At 41.4% G+C, this 24688-nt stretch overlaps 1 protein-coding gene across 4 annotated transcripts in view; it reads left to right on the top strand.

Annotated features, from left to right (window-relative positions):
* FSTL5 (follistatin like 5) overlaps positions 1-24688 on the top strand; it is a 3721575-nt gene that overhangs the window by 1327818 nt on the left and 2369069 nt on the right. For all 4 annotated transcript variants that reach the window (XM_069631359.1, XM_069631360.1, XM_069631358.1 and 1 more), the window contains exon 4: positions 12454-12702. In XM_069631359.1, coding sequence (XP_069487460.1) covers positions 12454-12702 — 249 coding nt within the window. The remainder of the gene's footprint in view (positions 1-12453; positions 12703-24688) is intronic.

Here is a 24688-nt window from a genome sequence, read left to right as displayed (position 1 = left end):
CATATTATTGAAATTCTTGCTGGTAGTCAGCCATTGACACACATATATCCATCTGTACTGTCACAGAGAGCTCTACTCAACGGAATACATTGTCCCAGGGGTGTTGCTAGGTCTGGAAAAGATCAGGGGCTAAGCTTATGTCAGGACTGGTGGGACTCGGGGCGCTAGCCTTTTTTTTGTAGCCCCTGAGCTCCTACACGGGACTACAAACCCCTCAGCCCTCCACCCCCCAGCAACGCCTCTGCATTGTCCATGTGCTCTGGTTTTATAATAGCATCCACAGAACTCTGATCAACACACTCTGTCAAAGGTTTTTTTGAAATCTAGTGGCGCGGTCTGTATCACTCTCTTCTGGCATGCAGTGGCAAGTGATTACTGTAATAGCCTTCTCAGTATTTGTCACCTCCAACCCCCAATGTTTTAATGGGACAGGGATGGTGGTGTAAGGGGATATAGCTGGCTATGTATTATATTAAGCAATGAGACTAGTCTGTATGAGTTTTATTTATTTTTTTAACAGCAATTAATGGTATTAGCTGCCTGCCAAGTCGATGTCCAACCCTCAGTTTCTAGAGCCTCTTTCAAACACACTTAAAGAATAGAAGTAGTTGTTGAATAACATGTTTATTTCTTTTACACCCAATGATGTATTATTTGAGAACATATTAAACATGTGCTTATCTCGCTCGTGTGTATTTTTCATTTAAGGCGTGTGTATGTACTACTTCTGAAAGAGATTTAATTTCTCATGCATTCATAATTTGTTTCCCACTTGTATCCTATCTGAAGTACAAAGTCTGAGATGTCACCTCTGAAACTCTTCTAATTTATCTTCTTGTTTCCTGATCTCCCGCACTTCACTTGTCTCTTGTTCTTTAAAATGAAAGGGCCAACCATTTTCTAAGTTTCTGACCCACGGGAGAGTATGTCTACATTCTAGACGTATCCCCTACTTATCAGGAGTTTTCACCTTGTATAATTGCTTTAAATCTCCCCTTGCCCTGTGGGTTGGCAATTAGCATGTACATCTTTGAGCACATTGCATTCCCTGCTTAAATTACAATTGCATTGTTTATCTTTGTTTCATATGTAGAAGTATGCTTCTTTCTGTGAGACTATTCTTTTCCTTTTCACTATTTTGTAGATGGTAATTGTTACTATAATTGACACGTTGTATTAATTCCATTGTATACCAAATGTTGCAGTGTTCCTATTAATATTTCATTGAAGTTGTCATTGTTAGGTAAGGTTGTGATGAATATGTGTGTACGTACTTGCTGAACACCCATTCTCGTATCTATCTGAAGCATTGTTCTGCTTGCCACTGGTCAAAGTACATCAACAGTAATATCAATGTGTGGGTCTTAAAAGGGATGAAGCATCAAGTGTGTGTATGTCAAATCGTGAGCACTGTCTGTGCTAATGCACTAGGAGCTGTACTTATCTAAGCATCCTGCCATCATAACAAGGTCATACGTTGTAATACATCAACTCATTCGCCTGTCTGGATATACTCAGGATTACTGTCCATTCTATCAGCTGGACCATTATGGCACTGTCCAGTGTGGATCACCCGTGTTATATGTACAATTGCTAAATTAAGCCTAATTCTGCTCCTTTAGTCTAGTCTCCAATTAGCTGTAGTCTGCAAAACATGGTTTACTAATATATATGTTGCATTTATCCCTGGAATCACCATACCCCAAACCAGTGCCAGCTTTAACACAGCGGATATGGACTAGGATTTTCAATTCCAATAAACACTTTCCCCGATTGTGTTCAGTATTTATCTCTGTGACATTCCATGTTGGTATATTTATGTTGACTATTCTCGTGCAAGTTTTATTATTTGGGCATTGTAATACTTTTCAGAGTTAAACTCGTTGCAAAATATAGAGCCTCCCTATCTTGCTGTCTTTTGATCTTGCATAGTCTCACAACATCTGTTTATATTTTTAAATTATCCTACTATTCTTTACCTTTAAACTTACAAAGCAACCAGGACTTGTATTGCCCATCTTCACATAAACACACACATATGCAGTTGGTCTAGTGAATAGGGTCAGGTGTATACAAGCCTTGCCTTCCTCAGTCTCTTACCAACACTCAAACACTTTGCCTAGGTAGATGGACTCTTTCCACTGCATGTGCCCTGTATTTGATGAGCTCCCCAGTGTCTGTGGTTCATGGCCATGGGTTCATCATGTAGTTTGACCAACCGACCATCAGATTTAGTATACAAGTTGCCAGTGATTATGAGTTCTGTTGTGCATTTGATAGCATATCAGACACTATCGAGCAGACATGTTTGAACCACCATTACAGAAATACAATTAAGCAAACATGATTGCCTTGAGCACTTGAACAATACATATCCCCGTCATACCGGTTGGAAAACTGGAAAATCACCTTGAAACAATTAAAATGGCTGACCTATGAAGTGAAGACCGTGTTCATCCCCACGGTTTAATTAGTTTAAATTAATGTGCACGATGGACATGGTTTGTTACGTGTTATAATAGATTTTCCTCCTCTTAACCATTGCTCTTGCCTGTGAATCATTCTGTTATTTCCAGCTGTGTTTTACACTTGTCAGGATGAACCCTAATGCGGTCGTGTGTCATTAATTATTGATTTAATAATTATGCTCAGATGGCAAAATACTCTGTGTTGTCATCCCAAACGCTTAATTACTTTCTTTAAACGTACTGCCCTGCTGCATTACAATGAATGGCCTTGTGTTTACCATTTTATTTTTCTCAAAGCACTAGAGAAGCTCAAGCAAGTTCTATTTAAAGCCCAGTGGGAGAACATAATTTGTGGGACAGCTCCTCAAGTGTATATGGTTGGCAGACTTCGAAACACTCCAATGACAAATCGTTCACTCAATATTCAACGCCATTTTTGACAAAACAATTGCTTTTATTTGTTGTAGCCACAGGTTTATGGGAAGAATGGAAATAACATCCAAGTCCAATTAAAAAAAAAACAAAAACGTATTCATGTGCCAACCCAAGAAAGAAAAAAATATAGATTTTAAATGTAAAAAACTCAGACTCTGAACACCTGATCAAAGTTAAGTTTCCTGATCTGAATGACACGAGGTCTATAGTAAGATCACTGTTTTAGTCCTCATTCTGCCCCCCCTCTCCTTATCTTGTCGCGCCTAGAAACACTTGCGTACAGGTGTGTTATTAATTACTTATCATATCATAATAACAGTGGAGAAATAGCTTCAATAACAAACATGTACCGTACATCAAAGAACATGGATTTATATCGCTGTTTTTAATGGCCATTTTACAAACACATCCCCGCGTTATTTTGGCCCAAATTCATCTCCGGTAAATCTTCGAAAGATCATTGTAAGCTGATGCTGTCCTTTTGTTACCAGGTCTCACCTTACTATTGAATCACTTGCATACACATACCTTTAATACCACACCCATGTGTGAACCATTTTTCTACACGATTAAGGTGTAGATCATTCACATTGTGCTGGTAGGATTATGTATAGGCTGCATGCCTGGTAAACCATAAACCAACTGGGGCTGTCAGCGTGAGTTCCTCCCTGACAACATTGATGCTGACAATGCATGATATGATTGTTTATTTATATAGTGCCTATACACAATGTGTTTCAAAGCGCTTCAAGGCAAGGGAGGGAACAAAGGAAAATACAACCACATTCTTACAGGCCATGAACAGTAAGGATGTGAAATTAACTATCGTACTCGGCCTGACGACATTTCAGATAGTGCAAGAGCTAAGACATAGATAAGGAAGGGAGGGGGAGAGTGGGAAGGAAATGGAAACAGACAGGCGACTACCGTACTATGCCTGACAACATTTCTGGTAGAGCCGGAGAAAAACAAAAGGTGAGGGAGAGTGGTGCAGAAAGGGAAGGGAGGAAAAAAACAAGCGACTATCATACTAGGCCTGACGACATTTTAGATAGTGTTGGAGGGGTGGTGGGGAGGAAAACAACAGTAATAGGAGGGTGGAGGAAACAGACGAGGTTGCTATCATATTAGGTCCAGGGACAATTCTGATAGAGTAAGTGTATAGAAGAAAGTAAGAGGAGGAGATCGGAAAAGGGAGAAGGGAAAGGAGGAGAGAAAAGAGAGTAAGCAGTCAAAAAGAGTGGAGAAGCAAGAGTGGATAGCGAATACAATTGCAGAAGTCAGTAGTAACACATAATGTTGCAAGCCAGGATATAAGATGAAGATGGGAACAGCATGATTCAGGGCCACCATGAGTACAAGATATAAAGGAAGTCCAGCATGAGAGTTGAGAGAGAGTGATGCACCGTGAATGAATGAAGTTCATAAAAGTCAAATCCAGCATTGGCCAAAAGACAGTGATGGTGAAGGAAGGCACCAGTTGGGCGGGGATTGCTAAGTGGTGAAAAGAGCAGCAGGCAGGAAGGTACCAGGTGGGCGGGGCTTAAGCCAGGTGACCGAGATCCACTTGCACCTGCTCCCCATCTGCAAAGGAAAAGAAGCTGGAGGGCTCCTTAAGTAGGGAAACAGAGCGGCAAGCAGGAAGGCACCAGGTGAGCGTGGCTGGCTAAGTGGTGAAAAAGAGCGGCAAGCAGGAAGGCTCCAGGTGGGCGTGGCTTGCTAAGTGGTGAAAAAGAGCGGGAAGCAAGAAGGCACCAGGTGGGTGGGGCTTGCTAAGTGGTGATAAAGAGCAGCAGGCAGGAAGGCTCCAGATGGGCGGGGCTTAGGGCAGGTGACCTAGATTCACTTGCACCTGCTCCCCATCTGCAAAGGAAAAGAGGGTGGAGGGCTCCTTAGGTAGGGAAACAGAGCGGCAAGCAGGAAGGTACCAGGTGGGCGGGGCTTGCTAAGTGGTGGAAAAGAGCAGCAAGCAGGAAGGCACCAGGTGGGCGGGGCTTGCTAAGTGGTGAAAAAGAGTGGCAGGCAGGAAGGCACAAGGTGGGCGGGGCTTAGGCCAGGTGACCTAGATCAACTTGCACCTGCTCCCCATCTGCCTATGGTGACAACATGTACTTCATGTACTGTACTCAACAGGGTGTGATGAGAAGTTCCAGGTTTGGAACCTTGGAGTTTGGCTGGACTCTTCCTTCTCTTTAGAGAGACAGGATGCCTCAGTGACCAGCTCCTCTTTCTACAATCCAAAAACAAGCTAGAACGACCCATCAGGAGACATGGCTCAAATTACATCAGTGAAATAATTCACTGCACACTGGCTCAATATGTAATGGTTAAGGAAGGATCACTAGAACCTGGGTGCCACTACGCGCTACCTCTAGTAGTGGCCTTTCATTGGCTCTCTGCTCAAAAGACCATCTTCATATTAAGTTAAATCACACAAATTGATTTGCCTTCATGGAGATTTGTCAACTGTAGTAGTGTACATACACTTATTTATGAAAAAATAACAATTTATTTCAATAGCTGTCAAAATGTAATGTCAATCTACACTCACTTAAGAGATGTATGGACTATTTTTCTTTCTCACACAAGGTCATACTGCTTAATTCATTTTTGTCTAGTAGTCTGGACTACTGTAATGCAGCATATCTGGGCTTGCTCAAACAGACTCTTCACCAGCTGCAGATGATCCCGAATGTGGCTTCAAGACTTCTCGTCTATCTTGATCAAAGAGATCACATCTTGTCTCTGCTAGGAACATTACTCTGGCTCCTGGTAGCTCAAGAGGTCAAATGGAAATCACTCTGTCTTATGCAGTAGGTCTTTTATATTGCTCACCCTCTTATTTGGGTATGCAGAGATTTTAACAAATTAAACTACAGAGAATGCTGTAATAACGAAAATGGCCTTACAAAAAAAAGAAATCTTTGTTTAAAATGTATATGGGGTGGGGTTAGGTGTTGAAATAGGTGGGGAGGGGTTGAGTTGGCTTCTTTTAAAAGCATGGGGAAACAGAGGGCTTGGGGTAACGCCAAAACGAAAAATAAAAGGAACAAATATATTTTTAGTTATAACATTTTCGTTATTACAGCATGCTCTGTAATTTAATTTATTAAAATCACATGTAACCTTTATTTAGATCTTTATTCCTTTGATACAGTACTTCTAGGCTACTGCAGTCATCTGCCATTTTTTTGGTGACACAGAGATTCAGGCACGAAAGATGGGGTAGTTGTTCTTTTACTGCTGGGGCAACTAATTTGTGGAATGAACTCCCTTTGTCCCTACGCCTGATTAGGGGTCACCTCAAGTTTAGATGAAGTGTGGGAAGACCCTCCTGTTTGCCCAGGAAATTATTTCACTGGAGGCCGAATTTAGGAACAGCTCTTTCAGCACCATGATGCTGCAATATGCTGTAATAACTCTCATTACCATACCATACCAAGAACAAAGGAATTCAGGCAACATTCATTCATGTCACATCTATAGGCTGGGAGACCCTCAATAAACGGTGGACAGGTGCTGCTGGTTCAATCCTCAATGCCGCATTGACACTTTTTTTGAGCGAGGTATGAAGTCTAGGCAAACAGTTTTTAATACATGCCATAGTAATCTCAGAGATAAAAAGTGCCAATGGGGTAATGTGTGTATAATAAAATACCTAATGTTGATGGCAATGGTTGTTGTTACTAGTGATGTGGTACTCAGCCGTGGTGGGCAGATATAACTGGTGGCAGCAAATATATGATGTGTTTGCAACACTTACAACAGAAATGTGTCATTCATCTGGAGAAAACATAATCTATCAGAAGATTAGCAATGAGGGTGCCCAAAGAAGCCAGAATGAGATCGAGCACAATGCCATTTCGTCGTGTGGAAATTGGCATTCAATAAAGGTGTGATCATTTTGAACCATTTTGGGGGATAAGATGGGGGGGGCACAGAAATACCATGAAGTGAAATCTGCTCATTGGAGATGGATCATATTTGCCTGGCCTATTTATATATTTGGACATACTTCTGGGATTTATCCTGTAGTCCTTGAAGTGTGGACACCAGAATTGTCAGGTAGCACTTTTTCAGGTGCCTGCCAGGGAAAAAAGACATGCAATGAAGACAAAAGTAAAAAAAAATTCTGCAAGTAATCAAAAATATAAAAGAGGCTAAGCAGTATAAAGCTGACATGTATGGTCATTACGTAAACAAACAAGCTGGCGTGAGATTTCTTAATCCCAGACACTTGACACAAACCAGTTAATTCAATGATTCTCTGCAATACAATAGGCATTAGGAATAATATCTAATAGTAAAAAAGAAAAGTCAACACAAGAGTGTGCATTTAAGAACTTAAGTGATAAATCAGTTTGATTATTTTCTTTATTGTTTTTATTTTTTGTTTTGAATATTTATTGAGTCCAAACTTAGGTTTCAACTGAGTGCTTTGCAGAATAATAAGGGAATTTACAGGAAGGGGGAACTAGTAATGGTGAATATGTCAAAGGTCTATGGACCACGCAATCATGGGGCGGGGGGTAAAGTGATCGTTTTGTTTCATTTATGAATGCATGTAATTTACTTCTTCTGATGACAAGTGATGTTATATGATTTACCTTTTCAAACTCAGCATCAGAGCCCCTATGGGAATATCGTTGGTATGACCCATTCTGGAAGTAGATTTGTTGTTACACTAATGCTGCCTTCTCATTAATTATGCAAATGTGCCACTAGACAGAATGACACCTTTCTTATCACTTTGCTGTGCCGATAACAAGGGAGTACATTGGGACCTCGAAAATGGCATTGTATATAATTTTGAGTGCTGTGTAACGTTGCTCAAACTTTAGGGTTAATTTTGAACTTCACCAAATCCCACTATTTGTGTGCACATACTATTGAACCAGAGATCTCCTCAAGTATAAAAAATAATAATAAACTGCCTCTAGAGTGTTCTTCTCACTTGAGCATCGTGCTGCTGGAATAATGGATGAATAGATCTGTCGATGAGGTATTGTCGAAGGGACTCAAGCTACTTCCTGTAGCGATCATCAACACCAGTGTGCTACCAGAGTACTGCAGTGTACACTTTCTAAAGGAAGTCTTGGATCCAAATCCCACAAGTCACACACGCGAGCAAACAGGCACTCTGCTGTTTGTGCTGTAGGTGGTTCAGCATTGTAGAAGCAAACAAAGGGTTCCTATTCTAAAAGAAAGGTGTCAGATGCTGTGGAAGGTGCTCATTAAAAATGGACGCCCCTCATTTCCATGAGTGTAGAACCTATACACATTAGATAATCCTCTTTGCCCATGTTCAGAATGCCATTTCAGAAAAAAAAGCCCGAGGATAAAGACACCAATCTGGGAGTGGTCTGCAACATGTGGCACTATGTATGTTTTAGGACACAGCCCCCATCAGCCCCAGCCATCATGATAAATGTTGAAAAATAATGGGATGCATGGTGTAAACCATGAGACGAACTGGAGGTTGCAGCGCCAGGGCTAGTGCACACATTGGCATGATGTGTGACATGTCCCAGGGTCCTTTGAATGGTATGCACTTGTGTATAGGTGTGTAATAAATGCCATATCATATCATATGCAGAGAGTGCATCCCCACTTAAGAAGGTGGTGCATAGAGGTGATTGCACGCGTGGCCGATAACTGCCGACAGCATTTGCCATGTATGTCCTGCTCCAAGGACTTTCCAGAGCCTCCATTCTCGCTAATGTGGGTGCTGTGATTTCAGAATTCATAACCGTTTGAGGTCCTAAGCATCCACCCACTTCAGATATGGAGAGGACAATCACACACATGCATGGGGTTGAGGCATTCTTCATCTTCTCGGTGGTGGCATGCAGCATGTTCTTCTACACTGTATCTTTCTCTCTCTAGGACTCCTATGCCCACAGGCATATTCTTAGCTCCCTATACACACATAAATATATAAATAAATTGCAGGTTCAGGGAAATGCATATTGGTTAGTTGTTCATAAGTTTAAGGCTTTTGAAACATAAAATAACTGACACACTGATAGCCCGATAATTTTAATGGTAAGTGTTAGGGAGAATTCTCAACATGTGCTAATTTCCGTTACATTTTGAGACCCCCGGCAACTTTGCTGGATTTCTAGGATTTGATCTTTTTACCTGGGAAGAGTGTGAGCCTTTTTTTACCAGTCTTCCATGTATTTTGATGTGTGTTTTAATGTTGTGTTCTGTGGTTATGGAGTTTTAAAACAACTCCATAGGCATCATCCTTTTCTGTGTGTCACACAGCACCTTCAGTGCAGTGATACAGGGGTGTCTTTCAGACTCCCCATGGTTTAAATACCTTCTCTGGGACTGACTACCTTCTCCCAAAGCACGTAAAGTTAAATTGGCTTTACTAGTCTTTTTAAATTTACTGAGCCAGCACACACTATCTTCCTATAGAGTGCTGGAGGTGTTGCCTAGCTTCCCCATTGTCAAAACACTCAGATAACAAAATATAACCATTTCCTACTTTAAATGGCTGGTGGCAGTGGTTTAGATCAACTACTGTGATTTTTCTTGACCGCTAACAACGGTAGCTAAAAAATCGGGTCAGCCATGTTTTTCAATATGGCACTTAGGACATATCTGTAAAAATAGACTCTGGTCATCTTTTTTCGCCATTTCTTTTAGGAATGGTCCTTCTTGTGTTTGTCTCTGTGCACCAAACCAGGTTTGGTCCCTTTGCTCTTTGGCATTTGGCAGGCTTCAGTGCTGAAGCCCTCCTCTGGTGCCATGGTGTCTGGGGTGGACAGGATGTGAGGGAGGTGCCCAAAACCCCCTGTGCATAGACTCCTAGGAGACCTGAATGCACTCTTGTGTGATTGGCTGGCTGGCTGTCCGGCAAAGACAGCCACCTTGCTGTGTGAGTGACAGTCAGGCTAGAATGAATGGGGGAAAACTGTATAAAAGCAGGTCTCTGAGACTTGGAAAGCAGAGTCGACCACTGGAACGAAAGAATCAAAGACAAGATGAAGGAAGAAGACTGCTACAACTCCTGGACGACTGGTGAAGCCCTGCTGCAGGTCCGTATTGCCTGAAAATCCAATCGACAGAGAAGCCTTTCAAGGTTAACTTCTTCCCTTGAGTTTGATGGGAACAACCAACTGGCAAGCCACCTGGACACCGTGCCCATCTGGTTGAATTTTCATCAAAGTGCTGTTGAAAATCGGGTAGCCAGAGGGAAGGAAACCAGCTCGTGGACTTTAAGGTACTCACATTTTAAACCGACATCTTGCTAAGCTTTTGGCCTCATCCCTGGGCAGTGCAAGAACCTCCTGACGTTCTCCTTCTTGTCCCCACAACTGAAGCTCAGGAACAGCGAGATCTGCTCGAACTGCCAAGAACAACTGCCTCAGCTACAGCTCTTCTTCACTAAAAAGGTACTGTGCAAATGCGGTCCGGAAATCTTTTCGGCCATTGCAAAAGTTTGTGGAACTTTCCCAACTTCGAAGAATTGTCCTTCCTTAAATATTCTTTTCGCCTAGCCAAATTCTTCTAAAAAACATGGGAAATACTTTACCGTTACTACCAGAACTATGCTATCCAATACAAAGACTCTGAACCATTAACTTTGGCCCAGGCCTATGAGATGAATTGCTGGTTGTAGTTTACTGAAACCTTTTCCCCTGCCTATGAATGCATTTGTACTGTTGGTTCGCATAACCTTTTCTTTTTACCCCTTTTAAAAATATATGAAGTGCCATTTTGCTCCCACTTCAGGAGAGCTAAATTTGTTTATTTACTTAACGGTTGTGCATTTGTGGTTTATTAGTGTGTGATATTGAGCTGCTCTTGCTAGTGTAATGTTTTCAAACTGACTGTCAATAAATGTATATTCTTTTACCAAGAAACCTTGAGTGTTTGTTTGAATCACTGTATTTGTTGGTCCTTTGTGTAACTTGTTCTACTGCTCACTTAAACTCTTGAGATAAGTCTGGCTGCTCAGCCATCGCTACCACTTTACTGTGTATTACAGGCTTGTACCAAAGGTGAAATTGTGCTTACACTTGTAGTCTTAATTGCATGTAGTGTTCCCAAAGGGTACTGCAGGTGATCCTGCCTATTAGTAGGCTTGGGGAAAATATTGATCATTACATGAGGACATGATTAGGAAAATGCTGCCTGGCTGACCGAGTTACTCAAACCATGTCCTTTCTCACCTGCTTCCCTGATTTACCTAGCCTACTACACCAGACACAAAGAGGAGCATTCTTTTTTGGCAATTGTACAACGGCAAAATATTGCAATGATGATTTGTCTCGGGATGTATCTTCAAAATGTTAAATTTCCTTACATTATTTTCAAAGTCGAGAAGGTATTTTGCTTCTATGAAAGACGCGTTTTTTTGTTGAGCTGCTTTTGAGATGCAATATTCTTTGAAAGGCTTTTAAAGCCTGTCACAATCCTAAAACGTGACCCACGACAGCGATTTAAAAGTTGTGTGAGCTGTAACTGCATGCAGAAACCACCACCACACTACTTGTCATTCCCCCTGCTCACCAACATTACAACAACGACTAGCATGCCTTTGTGTTTCCGTGCAAGAGTGCCAGAAATACAAATGCATGCTTCACCATGCCTCACTACCGATGTGAGACTGCCAGGACCCAGTGAGGCATTGTGGGTCCTCTGGGACATTACATCTGTCTGCCCTCCCTCGCAGGACCCTCGTTTTTCAATCTTTGCGATAACCTCAAACATTTAAAGATAAAATCGTGTGGGTTTAGTTATCATCTTAGTAGTTCAGCCAGAAAACGATGTGAACTTACTTAAATATCAAGAAGAGAGATTAAGAAACGCCATGCTTGAGAGTGCTGGCTATGTTTAAAATGAGAAACCAACCGAGCTGAACGGTGTACTCTGTGGCATTGATGTATCGGCCATTTATTCATTATTGTTCCTATCACCATTTGATGATATCCTGATTTTGTAGGGTGACCAGATGTCCCGGTTTTCCCGGGAAATCAACCTCCGTCACGGGGTCCCAGGAGTGTTTTCATTTTAGAAACTCCGTCCCTGGTTTGCATACTTTAATTAAAATTGTGCTTATTTTTCACAACGTTGAAGGATTGGCTTGAACCCCCAACCTTTCAGTTACAAGTCACAACATTTACTGACTGTGCCACAGAGCCTGGCTTGGAAATGATTGTACAGCAAGCCATTTATTATCAATTGGAGCAAACGCTTGTTTTGAATTAACATGCCAAAATTCACAGACACAACTGCACAAATGAGATCATATGCAGTTTATAGAAAGTAGAAATGCTGGAAATATGATTGAGTGGTGGTTGCAGGGCGTTTTGGGGGAGGGGCAGTAATTGGTGAGCTGCGATGGGGTAGTCCCCCCTTTATGTTGTTCGTTGTCCCTGTTTTTCATTTTGAAAATCTGGTCACCCTATGATTTGACCCTCTCTATGCATTTACAAGCCTGCTGCTATCTGTGTTATTCCGCTCCACATTATACCTGCAATACCCGCGTTTGAACGCTAGAAGCTAAACATTATGCCTGACCTTTGCTTTGCAGGACACGCTGTTCCGGATGCTCGTTTTGGATCGTGTGAGACCAAGTACTGTGGATTGGGCCGACACTGTGTCCTTAACAAGGAGACCGGGCAAGCCGAGTGTGTATGCCTCGATCACTGCAAACCTCATTACAAACCTGTGTGTGGCTCTGATGGCGAATTCTATGAAAACCATTGTGAGGTGCACCGGGCTGCGTGCACGAAGAAGCAAAAGGTCACCATTGTGCACAATGAGGACTGCTTCTTCAAAGGTAAGCCGTTCTAGTCACGTGGAATGCTTCAAATGTTACCTTCTTCCCCTCTGCGAATAAACCCAGCGCCCGGAATGGCATTCCTTTGTGACTGCTCAATGCGATGTGGAAAAAGCCTCTGGATGCGAGACATTGGATGTCTTAGCTGAAAGTGCACAAGGCGTATCTTAAACGTTTAATTTGTTTTTATTTATTTCATATTTTGTTATTTATTTATTCGTTTTTGAATTACAATTCTGATCTCTTTCTGGTCATGTTGTTATGTATCGTGTTTTCCGGATGTGACTACAGTTTTCGGTCACAGCAGCACACAACTTTGACACTTTGGTTGCGGCCTCATTCCTTGTCTCCATTGATCACAAACTATTGTTTTGCTTATCTATCGAATCCCAAATCCATAACGACCGTTGAGCTTCATAGAGTGAGTGCTAACTTGTTTGCCCATTTTCTTCTAGTTTGTTAAAATAATGTTTTACGGTAAATAGATGTAATGCAGGCAGGGAGAACCTACTCTTATACAAATAGGGATTCAAAAAATCGCCCTAATAAACCAACAGCCCAATTAAAGGTACATTATGCTATAAGGAAATAAGTATGTGGAAACAGAAAAATTGATATGAGGCCGGGAAGCCCAAAGGAAACACACCAACACAGGTTACAAAGGACATACAAAGCGCTTTATTCAAAGATACAACAATTACCAAAAGTCAATTGACAAACGGATAGCTATTCGGCCCTCAGAGTAACAGAACAAACTATCAACGGTAGTTCGCCGTGTTAGTGTGAGAGACTGTACATTGGGATACTCGGGTTTTTATACTTTTTATCCAGCTCTGGCCAACCCCCTCGCGGGTTAACCATTCTTGGAACCAGGCCTAGAGTTTGTTGCCAGGTCAATCCCATAATGTATGCATTTGATCAGTTCCGCTGATACAGTGGTTCATTTACACATAGGTCAGAGATAGGACAAGGTCTCAGTTTGCAACCCCAACAAGTGGCCTGCGGGCATATTACTTATTCATGTGTGCGGAGGTCACAACGGCCAGAATCCCACTCGAAATGTTATTCGGCCTCCATTTTGTTGTTCAGGGTGACACTACAAGAGAACCTAAAATGGTGGCTAAATCCAAGATGGCGATTTACACAATACATTAAGGTCAAGACCTTGCCGCGGAATCTATTTACACAATGTTTTAGGCAACTTGGCGTAGGCCAACATACAGTCAAACAATGCGATAGGAGGTATAATATTATTTCGATTTCCACAGTATGTGAACGTGTCAAAGCAGCCAGACTGCAAAATAATGTTTCTCATGCCTGGCCTGCATCTGTAGAGGAGCGGGTAGTACAGCTCAGTGGCAACACGCTCATCTTGGAAGCAAGAAAACCCCAAATACACAGGTTCAAGTCCCGAGTCCCTCTAAGTGCGTCATATAAAAAAAAAACTATTATAATTATAACAAGTGGAAAATGTGCCTAACAGTGGAAAGATACACCCTCCTTTTAATGGTATGCAGAAGATAATCCTACTTAAGTGTATCTCTTCAGTGAGTACAATGTTCTTAGTGACAGATCATCTTACAGAATTCCCTGTGCATCAAATAGATTTTAGATGGTGGTCAGAAAGGATCATATTTAATAAGTCTCTACTATGAATACAATGCTTTCTTAAAGACTAAGGCCCTCACTCACAAAGCATTTTCCAATGTTTTTTTTTTCTCCATTATTAAACACTTCTGTGAATTGGGCCCGAAAAAAATTCCGTTTTGATATTAGAACTGATGTTGATAGCCCCAAAGTCACACAATTTTAGATATGCACCAGGAAGGCACTCCATTATGAGAGTATACATTTCAATGAGATCATATTTGTGTGCACATTTAAGCCTCCTAGACTGTGTGACACCATGGCCCACCCTCAAGGAGGGAAAGTAAATGATATATAAGTTATGGAAGGAACACTATCCGTGGGGTTCTGCAAATAAAAAGGGTAGTTAAAGATGTTAGGCTGCTGCAAAAGTCAGACTGTCACGAGATCTAGATCCAAATATTATTGCCTGTATTCTGAGTACCCGGATTCGCTTAGCTGAGTTGTTTAATGGCGTGCAGGTTCCAATAAAGCAGTAACTAACTCTTTATGCTGTGGACTTTGACAGTAATGTACCACCAGCCCAAAGCTCTGCAGGCCCTAGTGAAGCAAGGGCTTAGAGCAGTTCCCACCAAAGTCTACCCCAGAAGGCGGTAGTTTAAACTATTAACACACCAGTAGTGTTGATTGATGTGTATGTTTCTTCCCACAAGATACTGTTTTAGCATGACTTGCACAAAACATTTTCCCACAGAAACCATGAAACAAGATGGGTGAATGGGAATCAGTGAAGTGAAATTGGCCCTTTACGTTTTCGATAACTGTGAGGTTATGCGGCATGGACTTGCAGATGAGGCAGATTTGGAGGCAGACAGGAGATTGAAATGAGGATGTGGTTGGATGGGAATAGGGTGTGGCTATCTGGGGAGGGTGACATAGGGGAAGCAGGCTTGGAGTAGCGGAATAAAGAATCCATGGTAGCACGCAGAAGTGTGGCAGGAGGAAGGACTGGAACAAAAAGTTATATCGAAAGGTATAGCCTATTTTCCTTGTCTCTTGATTGGATGTATCCTCTCCCCCCAGGTGCTAATAAATATTATATGTGTATTTCCGGTCAGGATTCACACACATACGAACCACACAGCAAAGGTATTTTCAATTTCCTATTTGAAAACTGCTTACATATTTTTCATGTGTTTTAAGAGGGCTATGTTTCCTTTATCAGAAAGTTGTTTTTCATTCCATCGGAGGTAAATCAAACAATGTTATTAGTTTTTGTTTGATTGTGTTGGTGCTTTTGGTAGTGTACAGATAGTGATAATAGAGCATTTTTTTTTAAAATGTTGGTTTTCTTGACAATTGATCTATGTAACTCTGTACTGCATGCATTGTAGTGGATTAAATTGCAACTAGAACATTCAAGTATAACACAGTGTATAAATGAACATATATTTGGGAAAAATAAAGATGGGTCATCCTGTGGACTATCACAGACCCTGTATTTCTAGCTTCCTTAAAGAACATCACCTGGTCAAGTAAATGTCAACAGATTTATTGTGAAATAATGTATCCAGAAGGTCTGTTCGAAGTGTCGATAATCAATGTGTCCTGCAATTCACACAAATTCTTGCAGCTAGAGCATTCTTCATCGACGCGCGAGCCGAGTGATGCACCAGACGTCGGCCTGAACCTGCTGGTGCAGGCGAGGCCGGGGGGAGGCAGCGCCACACATCCCACCCACCGCGGACGAGACAGTCCGGTGCCCTGTCTAGCTGCCCACTTGGGAGTTGAACGAGACCATGAGGGGGTTTTAAGAGAAAACAAAAAAAAAAGTCCAGGCGCTCAGCCTGGGAAGCCTGCCCGCTGCCCGCGTCGGCAGCACAGCGGCTGGGCAAGGCATCTAATGAGAAGATGAACCGAGCGCTATAGATGTATGTTTGTTGTAGAGATCTATTTCATAAAAAGGACGATATGCAGGTTCAGAATTCGATAATTGCACCACAAAGTAACTGTGATTTAACACATGCAATGCATTGATCCTTTGCATTGATGTCTGATAGATCTGATTGTAGTGCAGTCACATTGGGGGTCATTACAATTTTGGAGGTAGCCATGGTGCTATTAGTACCATGGCTGCCTCCAAACCCGTGTCCGGGTCCGGGTAGTCGGAATGGGTACTTACAGGGTCATTCTGACGTTGGAGGACCCGGTAAATCCCCATTCTGAAAACCATTCCCCATTCCCATTCGAGCCCCCATATGGCTCAATGGGAATGGGGAAGGAGCTAATAACAGGCCCCCAAATAGCGGGGGCCCATTATTAGCTCCCTGGTCCCTTAGTGGGACCCGCTAAGGGACCTCGCAATGCGGCGGTAGGGGGTTAACGGCACCGGCATCGTTACCGGTGCCGTTAACCCCCTACCGCTGTACTTGTAATGAGGCCCATAGTGTGTGTTCTTGTAAATAGATGAATATGACTCTTATATTTGTTTTAGAATTCTGTTTTCACAACACACATATGTTGTATCTGCACATGTAAGTCATTGTTGACATACTCAGAGGCAACCACCAGGCTTGGAATGAAGTAGTTAATAACTACTGGTATTGACTGCATTCAAACATTGGGTGTCATTACGACCTGGGCGCAAAGGGATACCGGGCACCGGTAATGACACCGGTGCCGGTAATCCCTTTGCGCCCTGTTCCAAGGTCCCTTTGCGGGTCCCTCCCTTAGCGCCTGGTTACCGGTACTGGTGCTAGTCATGGTGCTAGTAGCGCCATGACTAGCACCAAACCTCGGAATGAGGGCCATTGTGACATCAGAAGCAGATTGCGAAACTACTAAAGTCATGTGCTGCAATGTTTTCATTTTCATATAGAGAAATCATGTGTTTTACATTACACCTAATGCATGTTCATGCTGGACCTGCATCATTCCAACAAAGTTTGCAATTAAAATGCTAACTATTTAAAGACAGTTATGTACACATTACAACGCATATCCACATTTAATTCAGTCACACTTTTGACTATTTACATATTCACTATAAAACCAACAACTTTTACTTCACAATCAAAACTCAAAGTCATGCTCCTGTTACAACCTTGGTATTTACTAATAGACACCTATACCTCTGGAGTGATCATTACTATGGATTGGGTTAATGCCCCTTCCCAGAGCATACCTTTTCTCTATACAGCTTGTTTAACTGTCCCTTGCCCACACAGTAGCAGACTATAAATAGTATGAAAGAATACACATACCTGTGCTAACACCCCTCAGGATTCCAGTATTGTGGGTGGTTGATCCTGGTGCAAAAATGAAATGCAAAATATGTTCACTGCACTAAAGATCACTATTCCTATTCTTTTTTTCTGCAGAAAATTGTATTTAATTCCTTAGCGTATCTTTCATTTGAGGAGATGTTTCCCCCCTTTTATATGGCCTTCTCAATCTGTAATTTAGCCTTCATGTCATTCAACTTTGGGCTGATAGAGTTGAAGCTTGTTATCACGACTTTGTTAACACATGTAACATGTGTGTCTTATCTCATAGAGAATGTGGGATAAAGAATAATACACTTCCAAGAAGAAGAAATTAACCAAAGACTTACGATCATTGTTAGCCATTATTTAAGGTATTGGAGAGAAGTGCACAATACCTCCCGCCCCGAGTCAGTGAAAAGGATGTCTTCCTCTGGGTATACAGCGTTAATAAAGAAACATTCATAACGACAAACATTTTCAATGAAACCCAAATAATGAAAAAAAGTTGACATTTTTATTAAAAGGATACGTGGGGAGGTGGGGTAAGGAATAAAACGGGTGCAGGGATTGGGGTGGTTAGTAAAGTGGGGAAATAGGGTGCTTGCGGGGACCCCCCCCAAATAAAACAAAACAAAATGTTTTCATTATTTAAGTGTCTCTAAAAATGTCATTTTTATAGTGTTGTTTTAAACATATGGATCCCTTACTCTGTAAGACTGCCTGTTTAATATATTAGTTCCTGAATGGTACTTGTGTAAGTGTAGGATTGAAGCACACTCACACTTTGCTTAACAGATTTTCAGAAGTGTTTGCATCCCTTGTCAGACGGTGGCAGATGTAACCTCCGTTAAAATGTGTCTTTTTTTCAATAACATCACTAATAGCAGTTGGTTTTTTGTCAATTTATTTATTTGCAAGCAGTGCCTGTTGTGTTGCTATGTCAGGATGTGACAGTTGACATACACATATTCCCATTGTAGTATGATATTATAGTCATCCCAAGTCATCTCAAGTGCTCTGGACTACATTTGTCTCAATCCCAAATTGCCACCAATTGCAAGGGTCTCAGATTGATTCTAAACCCCCTCATTTGCATTTGATGCCAATTTCATTATTTTATTTGTACACCTCAAGTCAACATGTATTAAGTGATTACTTTCTCTCCACTCTATCACTCAATCCCTCTGTCCTCTCAAAGAAGACAACTGCAGGGTTCTTCTTGAGTGAGAACTGCTGACAAAACTCCAAATTCGACAATGATTACTGGGCACATTTCCAACTGTTTATTTGTCACCTGTGTGATCAATCGTCCATTCACGTGGGTGCTCGTTCAATCGCCCATTCACCTGGGTGCTCGTCACACCTTGCCACTAATAGGGTATCACGTTCTGTGTGTCAGGCTCATACATGTAAACAAATGATGGAAACGTTCATGCTCTTTACTACCGTTTCTATTCGGAGAGTATGAATGATGACCTGGGGGTAAAAATAAAACGGTCTTTAAACACACACCCACAATGTCCTTTCTCCCGCTGCATCTTGCTTCAGACAGGGCAGGCGAATAGGAAACTGTCAAAGGTCCCAGAGCATACAAGGTGCATCCTCGTGAGAATCCGGTACTAACCCCTTAATGCCATTGCTAACCGAGCAGCATGTTCAATGCACTAGTTATGTATGTTGCAATGCCAAGAACGTTAATCCTCAAAGTCTTTGGAAAGTAAGGAAAGTAAAGGCGCGTGCGCAAATTAAAGTATACTAGTGCAGTTTTAGTTAGAAGTTAATTGTCTGTGTTTAGTGAATTTAGTGGATAACAACTCATGTTTGCTATTTTACAGTGAAGGAATAGGTTTTGCGGGATGTAATATGGAAAGCATTTTATTTATGAAGAACGCAATGGATGCAATTGACTTCTAAAGCATAACTATTTAAATGGAATGGACAACACAATGAAAAAACATATAATGGAGTCTATAAAAATATATATTTATCATTACAAAGAAACCTACTCTTAAACGTTGTTCGCTGTCAAAATAAAATTGCATTTCCCAAATGAAATGTGTAACAAAATCAGAAAACTTCATCTTTCTAAAATGTGTTATTTTGCAACCTTTGGCTCTCTTTTCTGCATCTCTTCCATCTTCATCCGAACTCTTCTTCTCACTAAACACCCCCACATAACTCTGATTTGCCGGCCCCCATTCCGTCTACTAAAGAATGCAGAGAAGTGGTCTGCGTGGGTTGTCGTTGTTGTATTTTTTCAGTGTTTGTTGGTTGAGGCGGACCTTCAGCGGAGGAAGTTAACAGCGACCCATTAAAAAAAAACAGACGCGGCGCAGAGAAGTGGCAAGAAGTAGCCTGCCGTGGTACGCTGTCTGAGCCTGGAGAACCTGAGGGCAATCATTAATCTGAAAATCACTGTTTGACGTAGTGCTTGGTGGTGCTTTGCGATGAGTGGGCCTACGACAGGGTCGGGCTGTTCGCTGCTAGTGGAGTTTTACTACTGTTTGAACTGGATTTTCAATGGAAGTACTTTTAATGAATCATAACTCTTTATGCATCAGAACTATGTCAGCTCAGGCTAAGGCAATAGCTATTCACTAATATAGCGCAGGTGCACACAATTTCTGCATCACGCCAAGAGCAATTAGGCTTAACTATTCTCACCGCAGACTTGGCTGCGCATCCACATGAGCACATCACTAATGCGATGGTGAACCTGGTCTGCAGTATGAGTGATAACTCCATTGTAAACCCCATTGTTTCTGATTCCTCTCAGCCTTTGCCAGACCTTCACAAATTAATTTTAGAAACAAAGTTTGCGGCTCATCAGGAACCGGAGAATGCGTCTATTGGGACGCTCATATTATCCCAGATACTAATCTCTTTCATTCATCCTCTTTATTTTTTCCAAACTCCAAGAAGGTGAGTGCGGCATTGGAGCACACTATTCTCCTTCTAATACATTCTTGGGTGCACTGATGAACAATGTCAATAATACACTTTAACCTGTCTTCACTTGCTGAAGGATATGATGGCACTTTTGAGGAATTCCGAGAATAGAGATTTACTTTAAACTATGACTTCTAAATTACATTTTTTAGAGGGGTTTATATCTGGTGCTATTTTACATAAGCCAGACAAATATGTTTCTCTACTCTTGGATCACACTATGTCCTCACCTTCTAGGTATGTGATGTCACCATTTGAATCTTTGATCCAATCAAAAGTAGAGGTTTGATGCGCAGTCGATGCCTCTTATGATAAATTGAGTGCTCTGGGTATACAGGACACACAGATGGATGCTTCGAGTGAAGGGCCAAAATCATCTTTGAATTCTATCTCAAAGTCTGTGCTATAGCCGAGTATCAAGCAACAGACTATATTTGTCTCACTAAGGGAGCGATTCCTGATTTCTTGGTAAGCAAACCACTAAAAACATGGGCTCCTGAAAACTATTAAGAAGATGGATTGAAAGCCTGCTTGCTGGACCAGCCTGCAACTCTGAAAACTATGAAACTCTGAAAAACAAGGACATTGCTAGTGTGGAGGGTGTCCCTTCAACATCACCACCTAAATCCTCTGAGCTGGCTGATCTGGTTATATTACCAAAAAAAGCAAGGAGTAAAAAGAAGAAATCATCTTCCCTGCACAATAAAATACTTTCTGAAATCAGTACAGTCGGAAGATGAGGATTTAAATATAAGCATTTTGACTACTCTTTCAGAGATAGCTGACCTTTTATATACAATTACTTTGCAAAACATGGCCCATCCCTCTGTAACTTTGAAAGAAACTGACAACAGGGATACAATTGCGACATTGGGCCCAGTGGACAGATCTTTCCTCCTAAGATCTCTTGCTCCAATATTCCTTTTCAGGCTCAGTGTGCTTCTAAAACTCAAGAGACTATAGCATCAAACCTATGGGATGCTGTTCAAATCTAGGTTTTTCTCAATTTAATTGAGAGAGAGCAGTAATTCTGGTGAATTCTGCCAAGCTCTCCACTAATTCTAGCACATTGATGCCTCTTCGGAACTTCTCCTATCTTCCTTGCGTTGGAATATAGAAGAAAGTAATGAAGGGAAAAGTTGCCAATAAACTCTCATCATCGTGAGACACGTTCTGGAGGTATGGATGCTCAACAATCTCTACTGCAAGTTCCAACATCTCAGTCGTTTAGATCCATTGACCATAATTTTGTAGTTGGCCAAAATGCTTCTCGGATGACATTTTCTGAATGCCATATTTTATATTTGGAACGACTTTTTAATGATGATGAACCATGTTTTAACTTTGTTTTTATGAAATTCAACATCTTTGACTAGCCACTTTAAAAGATGTAGCGCAAGTTGAATTCATTTTTGATAAGAGAGTAGATGTGCTAAAACTCTATTTCTACTGAAGGATAATTAGGAATGTTGTCTTGAAGGAAGCCCCATGTGTTAACTTTTGGTTATGACGTGGTGCAATGTCGGGGCTCTGATAAATTGTCTAATCTCTCTTTTCAGAATCTGGAAAATACATTAGAATCTGAATGTATTCCAAGAGAGTCCCTCATAATCTGTATTACTAACAATTCACACAATGGTTGTCTTGTGATTCGAGCAAAGTCAAGTAACTCTATTAATCTAGCCTCATTTGATTGGTCAATATCTGGTAACTCGTTCATGGGGGAAATTCTTTCTCTGATAACCAGCATTGAAGCAAGCAGTTTTTGCTGGCCTTCTGGTACACCATGGGCTATTCTCACTTAATGTCCCTTTTAAATATTTTTTAGCAATATTCACTGGTATGTCTTCAGGAAACCTGGAATGCTTGTCCATTGTTGGACAGTTTCACCCTCTGAAATGTTAAGGCCATGCAGGGTCCTCATGGTAGACCTTATGGTGGTTAATTTTGTGCACTGAAAAATAGTTTAGACATTACAGGAGATATTCAGTTGGTTAAATTAGGCTAGTTAGACCTTAAATTAGGGATCCTTTCTTTTTGTCTGGTGTTCAACATCTAGTTTAATCCGAGGACCAGTGATATACATGTTTTTATTAGGGAGTATCTCCAAGCTATTTATCTGTGAGATTGTTGATTAAGGCACTAGTAATGTTGTGCTAGGTGACTTACTTGATCCAAGCTATTATTTGGAGGGCCAGCGGTCTAGAACCTCAGCTGAGTCTAGAGAACGTAGCTCCCTGATTCAATCAGAAATTAAGTCCTGGAATGTGTTGTTATTGAATAGCTATATTGTTGGTGACTCTCCTCCCCATTTTACCTGGAAGAATACATGCTTGAGCTCGGCCTTGGATTACATCTTTATTTCAAAAGACCTCAATGAACTTTGTTCTGAACTTGACATTATTGAAACATCATTGAGTGACCATTGTTTGTTATCATTGGATTTATTGATATCTAGTACAATGGTTAATCCTGTCAATTGTGTGTTATCTGTTTAGGTAAGATGTAGAAACCACTCTTTAATTTGGGAGCTAGGACTTGCATTCCGTGCCATGCTGCCATTCGTTGTGATATCATAGACAGCAAAACCCCAATTGATCCTGTTTTTCAAGACTATGGGCCTTATTACGAGGTGGGCGGTAAGGGATACCGGCACCGGTAAGGAGACCGGTGCCGGTAATCCCTTACCGCGAAATTCTGAGGCCCCTTAGCGGGAACCGTAAAGGACGTGTGCTCTCACCACACATCCTTTACGGGTCCCGCTAAGGGACCAGGGTGCTAATAATGTGCCTGCTATTCGCGAGCCCGTTATTAGCGCCCTCCCCATTGAGCCCCATGGGGGCTCAAATGGGAATGGGGAATGGTTGGGTCAATGGGTATTTACCGGTCCCTCCAGGGTCGGAGTGCACCGGTAAGTCCCCATTGAACAAGACCAGTGCCGGACCCGGTATTGGAGGCAACTATGGCGCAAATAGAGCCATGGCTACCTCCAAATCTCGGAATGAGGCCCTATGTCATGCACAAATTATTGAGGAATGTAACCAGTGAGACATTTCTGCATAGTTCATCAGTCAAAAATAGTTCTCACAAAACATTTAGTTGCATAGTAAAATCAGCACTTCAAAAGAATATGATGTTAAATATAATGCCGAAGTTCATAATCTAAAGGTACACTAATTGGGTAAAATCATATTGCCAGGAAATGGCTGTTAAAGATGCAGAAGCTTTGCCTCGCTGCATAACTCATAGGGATGCTGGCTCATTTTGGAGATTAATAAAACCACCTGATATGCAGAGATCCTTTCAAATTCAACCAATTCCAGCTGCTATATATCGGAAGACCATTTTACAAATCTATGCGTGCTCCAGCAGTGAGACTGTACCGTTAAAATATGTTGTCAAATGGAATGAACAACTACATTGTGTTTTACCTCTAATCCAACAATCCATTTGGAAATGTAAAGTCTCAAATGCCCCAGGACCCAACCGTTTAGCAAATACCACCTTGAAGTCTAATCCGTTGTTATGGTCTGAAATTGTAAATTCTATTACTCTACCTCTCTCTTGGAAAGGCGCTTTGTTGGTCCCTATCTATAAATGTGGCAACAGGCTGGTTCCAACAAATTATCAGCCTATATCCCAATTGGATTCCTCAAGTAAAATCTTAACTAGTCTTATTTTAAGGAATTGCAAGTCTGGGTAAAATCCATGGGCAACTTTGGCAACTGTATTCAAGAGTAGTGTAGGCACTTCTTTGAATTGTCTGCTGTTCCAGCTGTTGGAAAAGAGGCTGGTCTACTTTTCTCTTTTAGATATATTACAATAACGTAATTGCCTCAACAGGACATGGTTATGGAATAAACTTTATAAGTGTGGCTGTCCTGATGTGCTGCTTATTATTTCAGTCATTTTACATTGCGCCAATCAAGATTAGGCTAGACCAATTGTGTACTTATACCCAATGGAGCCATACTTATCAGGTATTATGCCAGGGCTGTGTATAAGCCCCATTTATGTTTAAGTTATTTTATATATGTGACCTGGACAATGCATTCCAGCAAATCTTGGCAAATCCCCCTAAGCTAGACAATACTCACATCCACTACCTTGCTTATGCGAATGATATTGTCCTTTGTGACCTTACGCCAATAGGACTTCAGTGATCCCTGACGGCCTTCAATTCC

The sequence above is a fragment of the Ambystoma mexicanum genome, chromosome 6q (genome assembly GCF_040938575.1).
Source record: "Ambystoma mexicanum isolate Mex_15411 chromosome 6q, UKY_AmexF1_1, whole genome shotgun sequence".
Taxonomy (NCBI): domain Eukaryota; kingdom Metazoa; phylum Chordata; class Amphibia; order Caudata; family Ambystomatidae; genus Ambystoma; species Ambystoma mexicanum.
The sequence above is the reverse complement of the archived record's forward strand: the minus strand, read 5'-3'. Positions and strand labels throughout refer to the sequence as shown.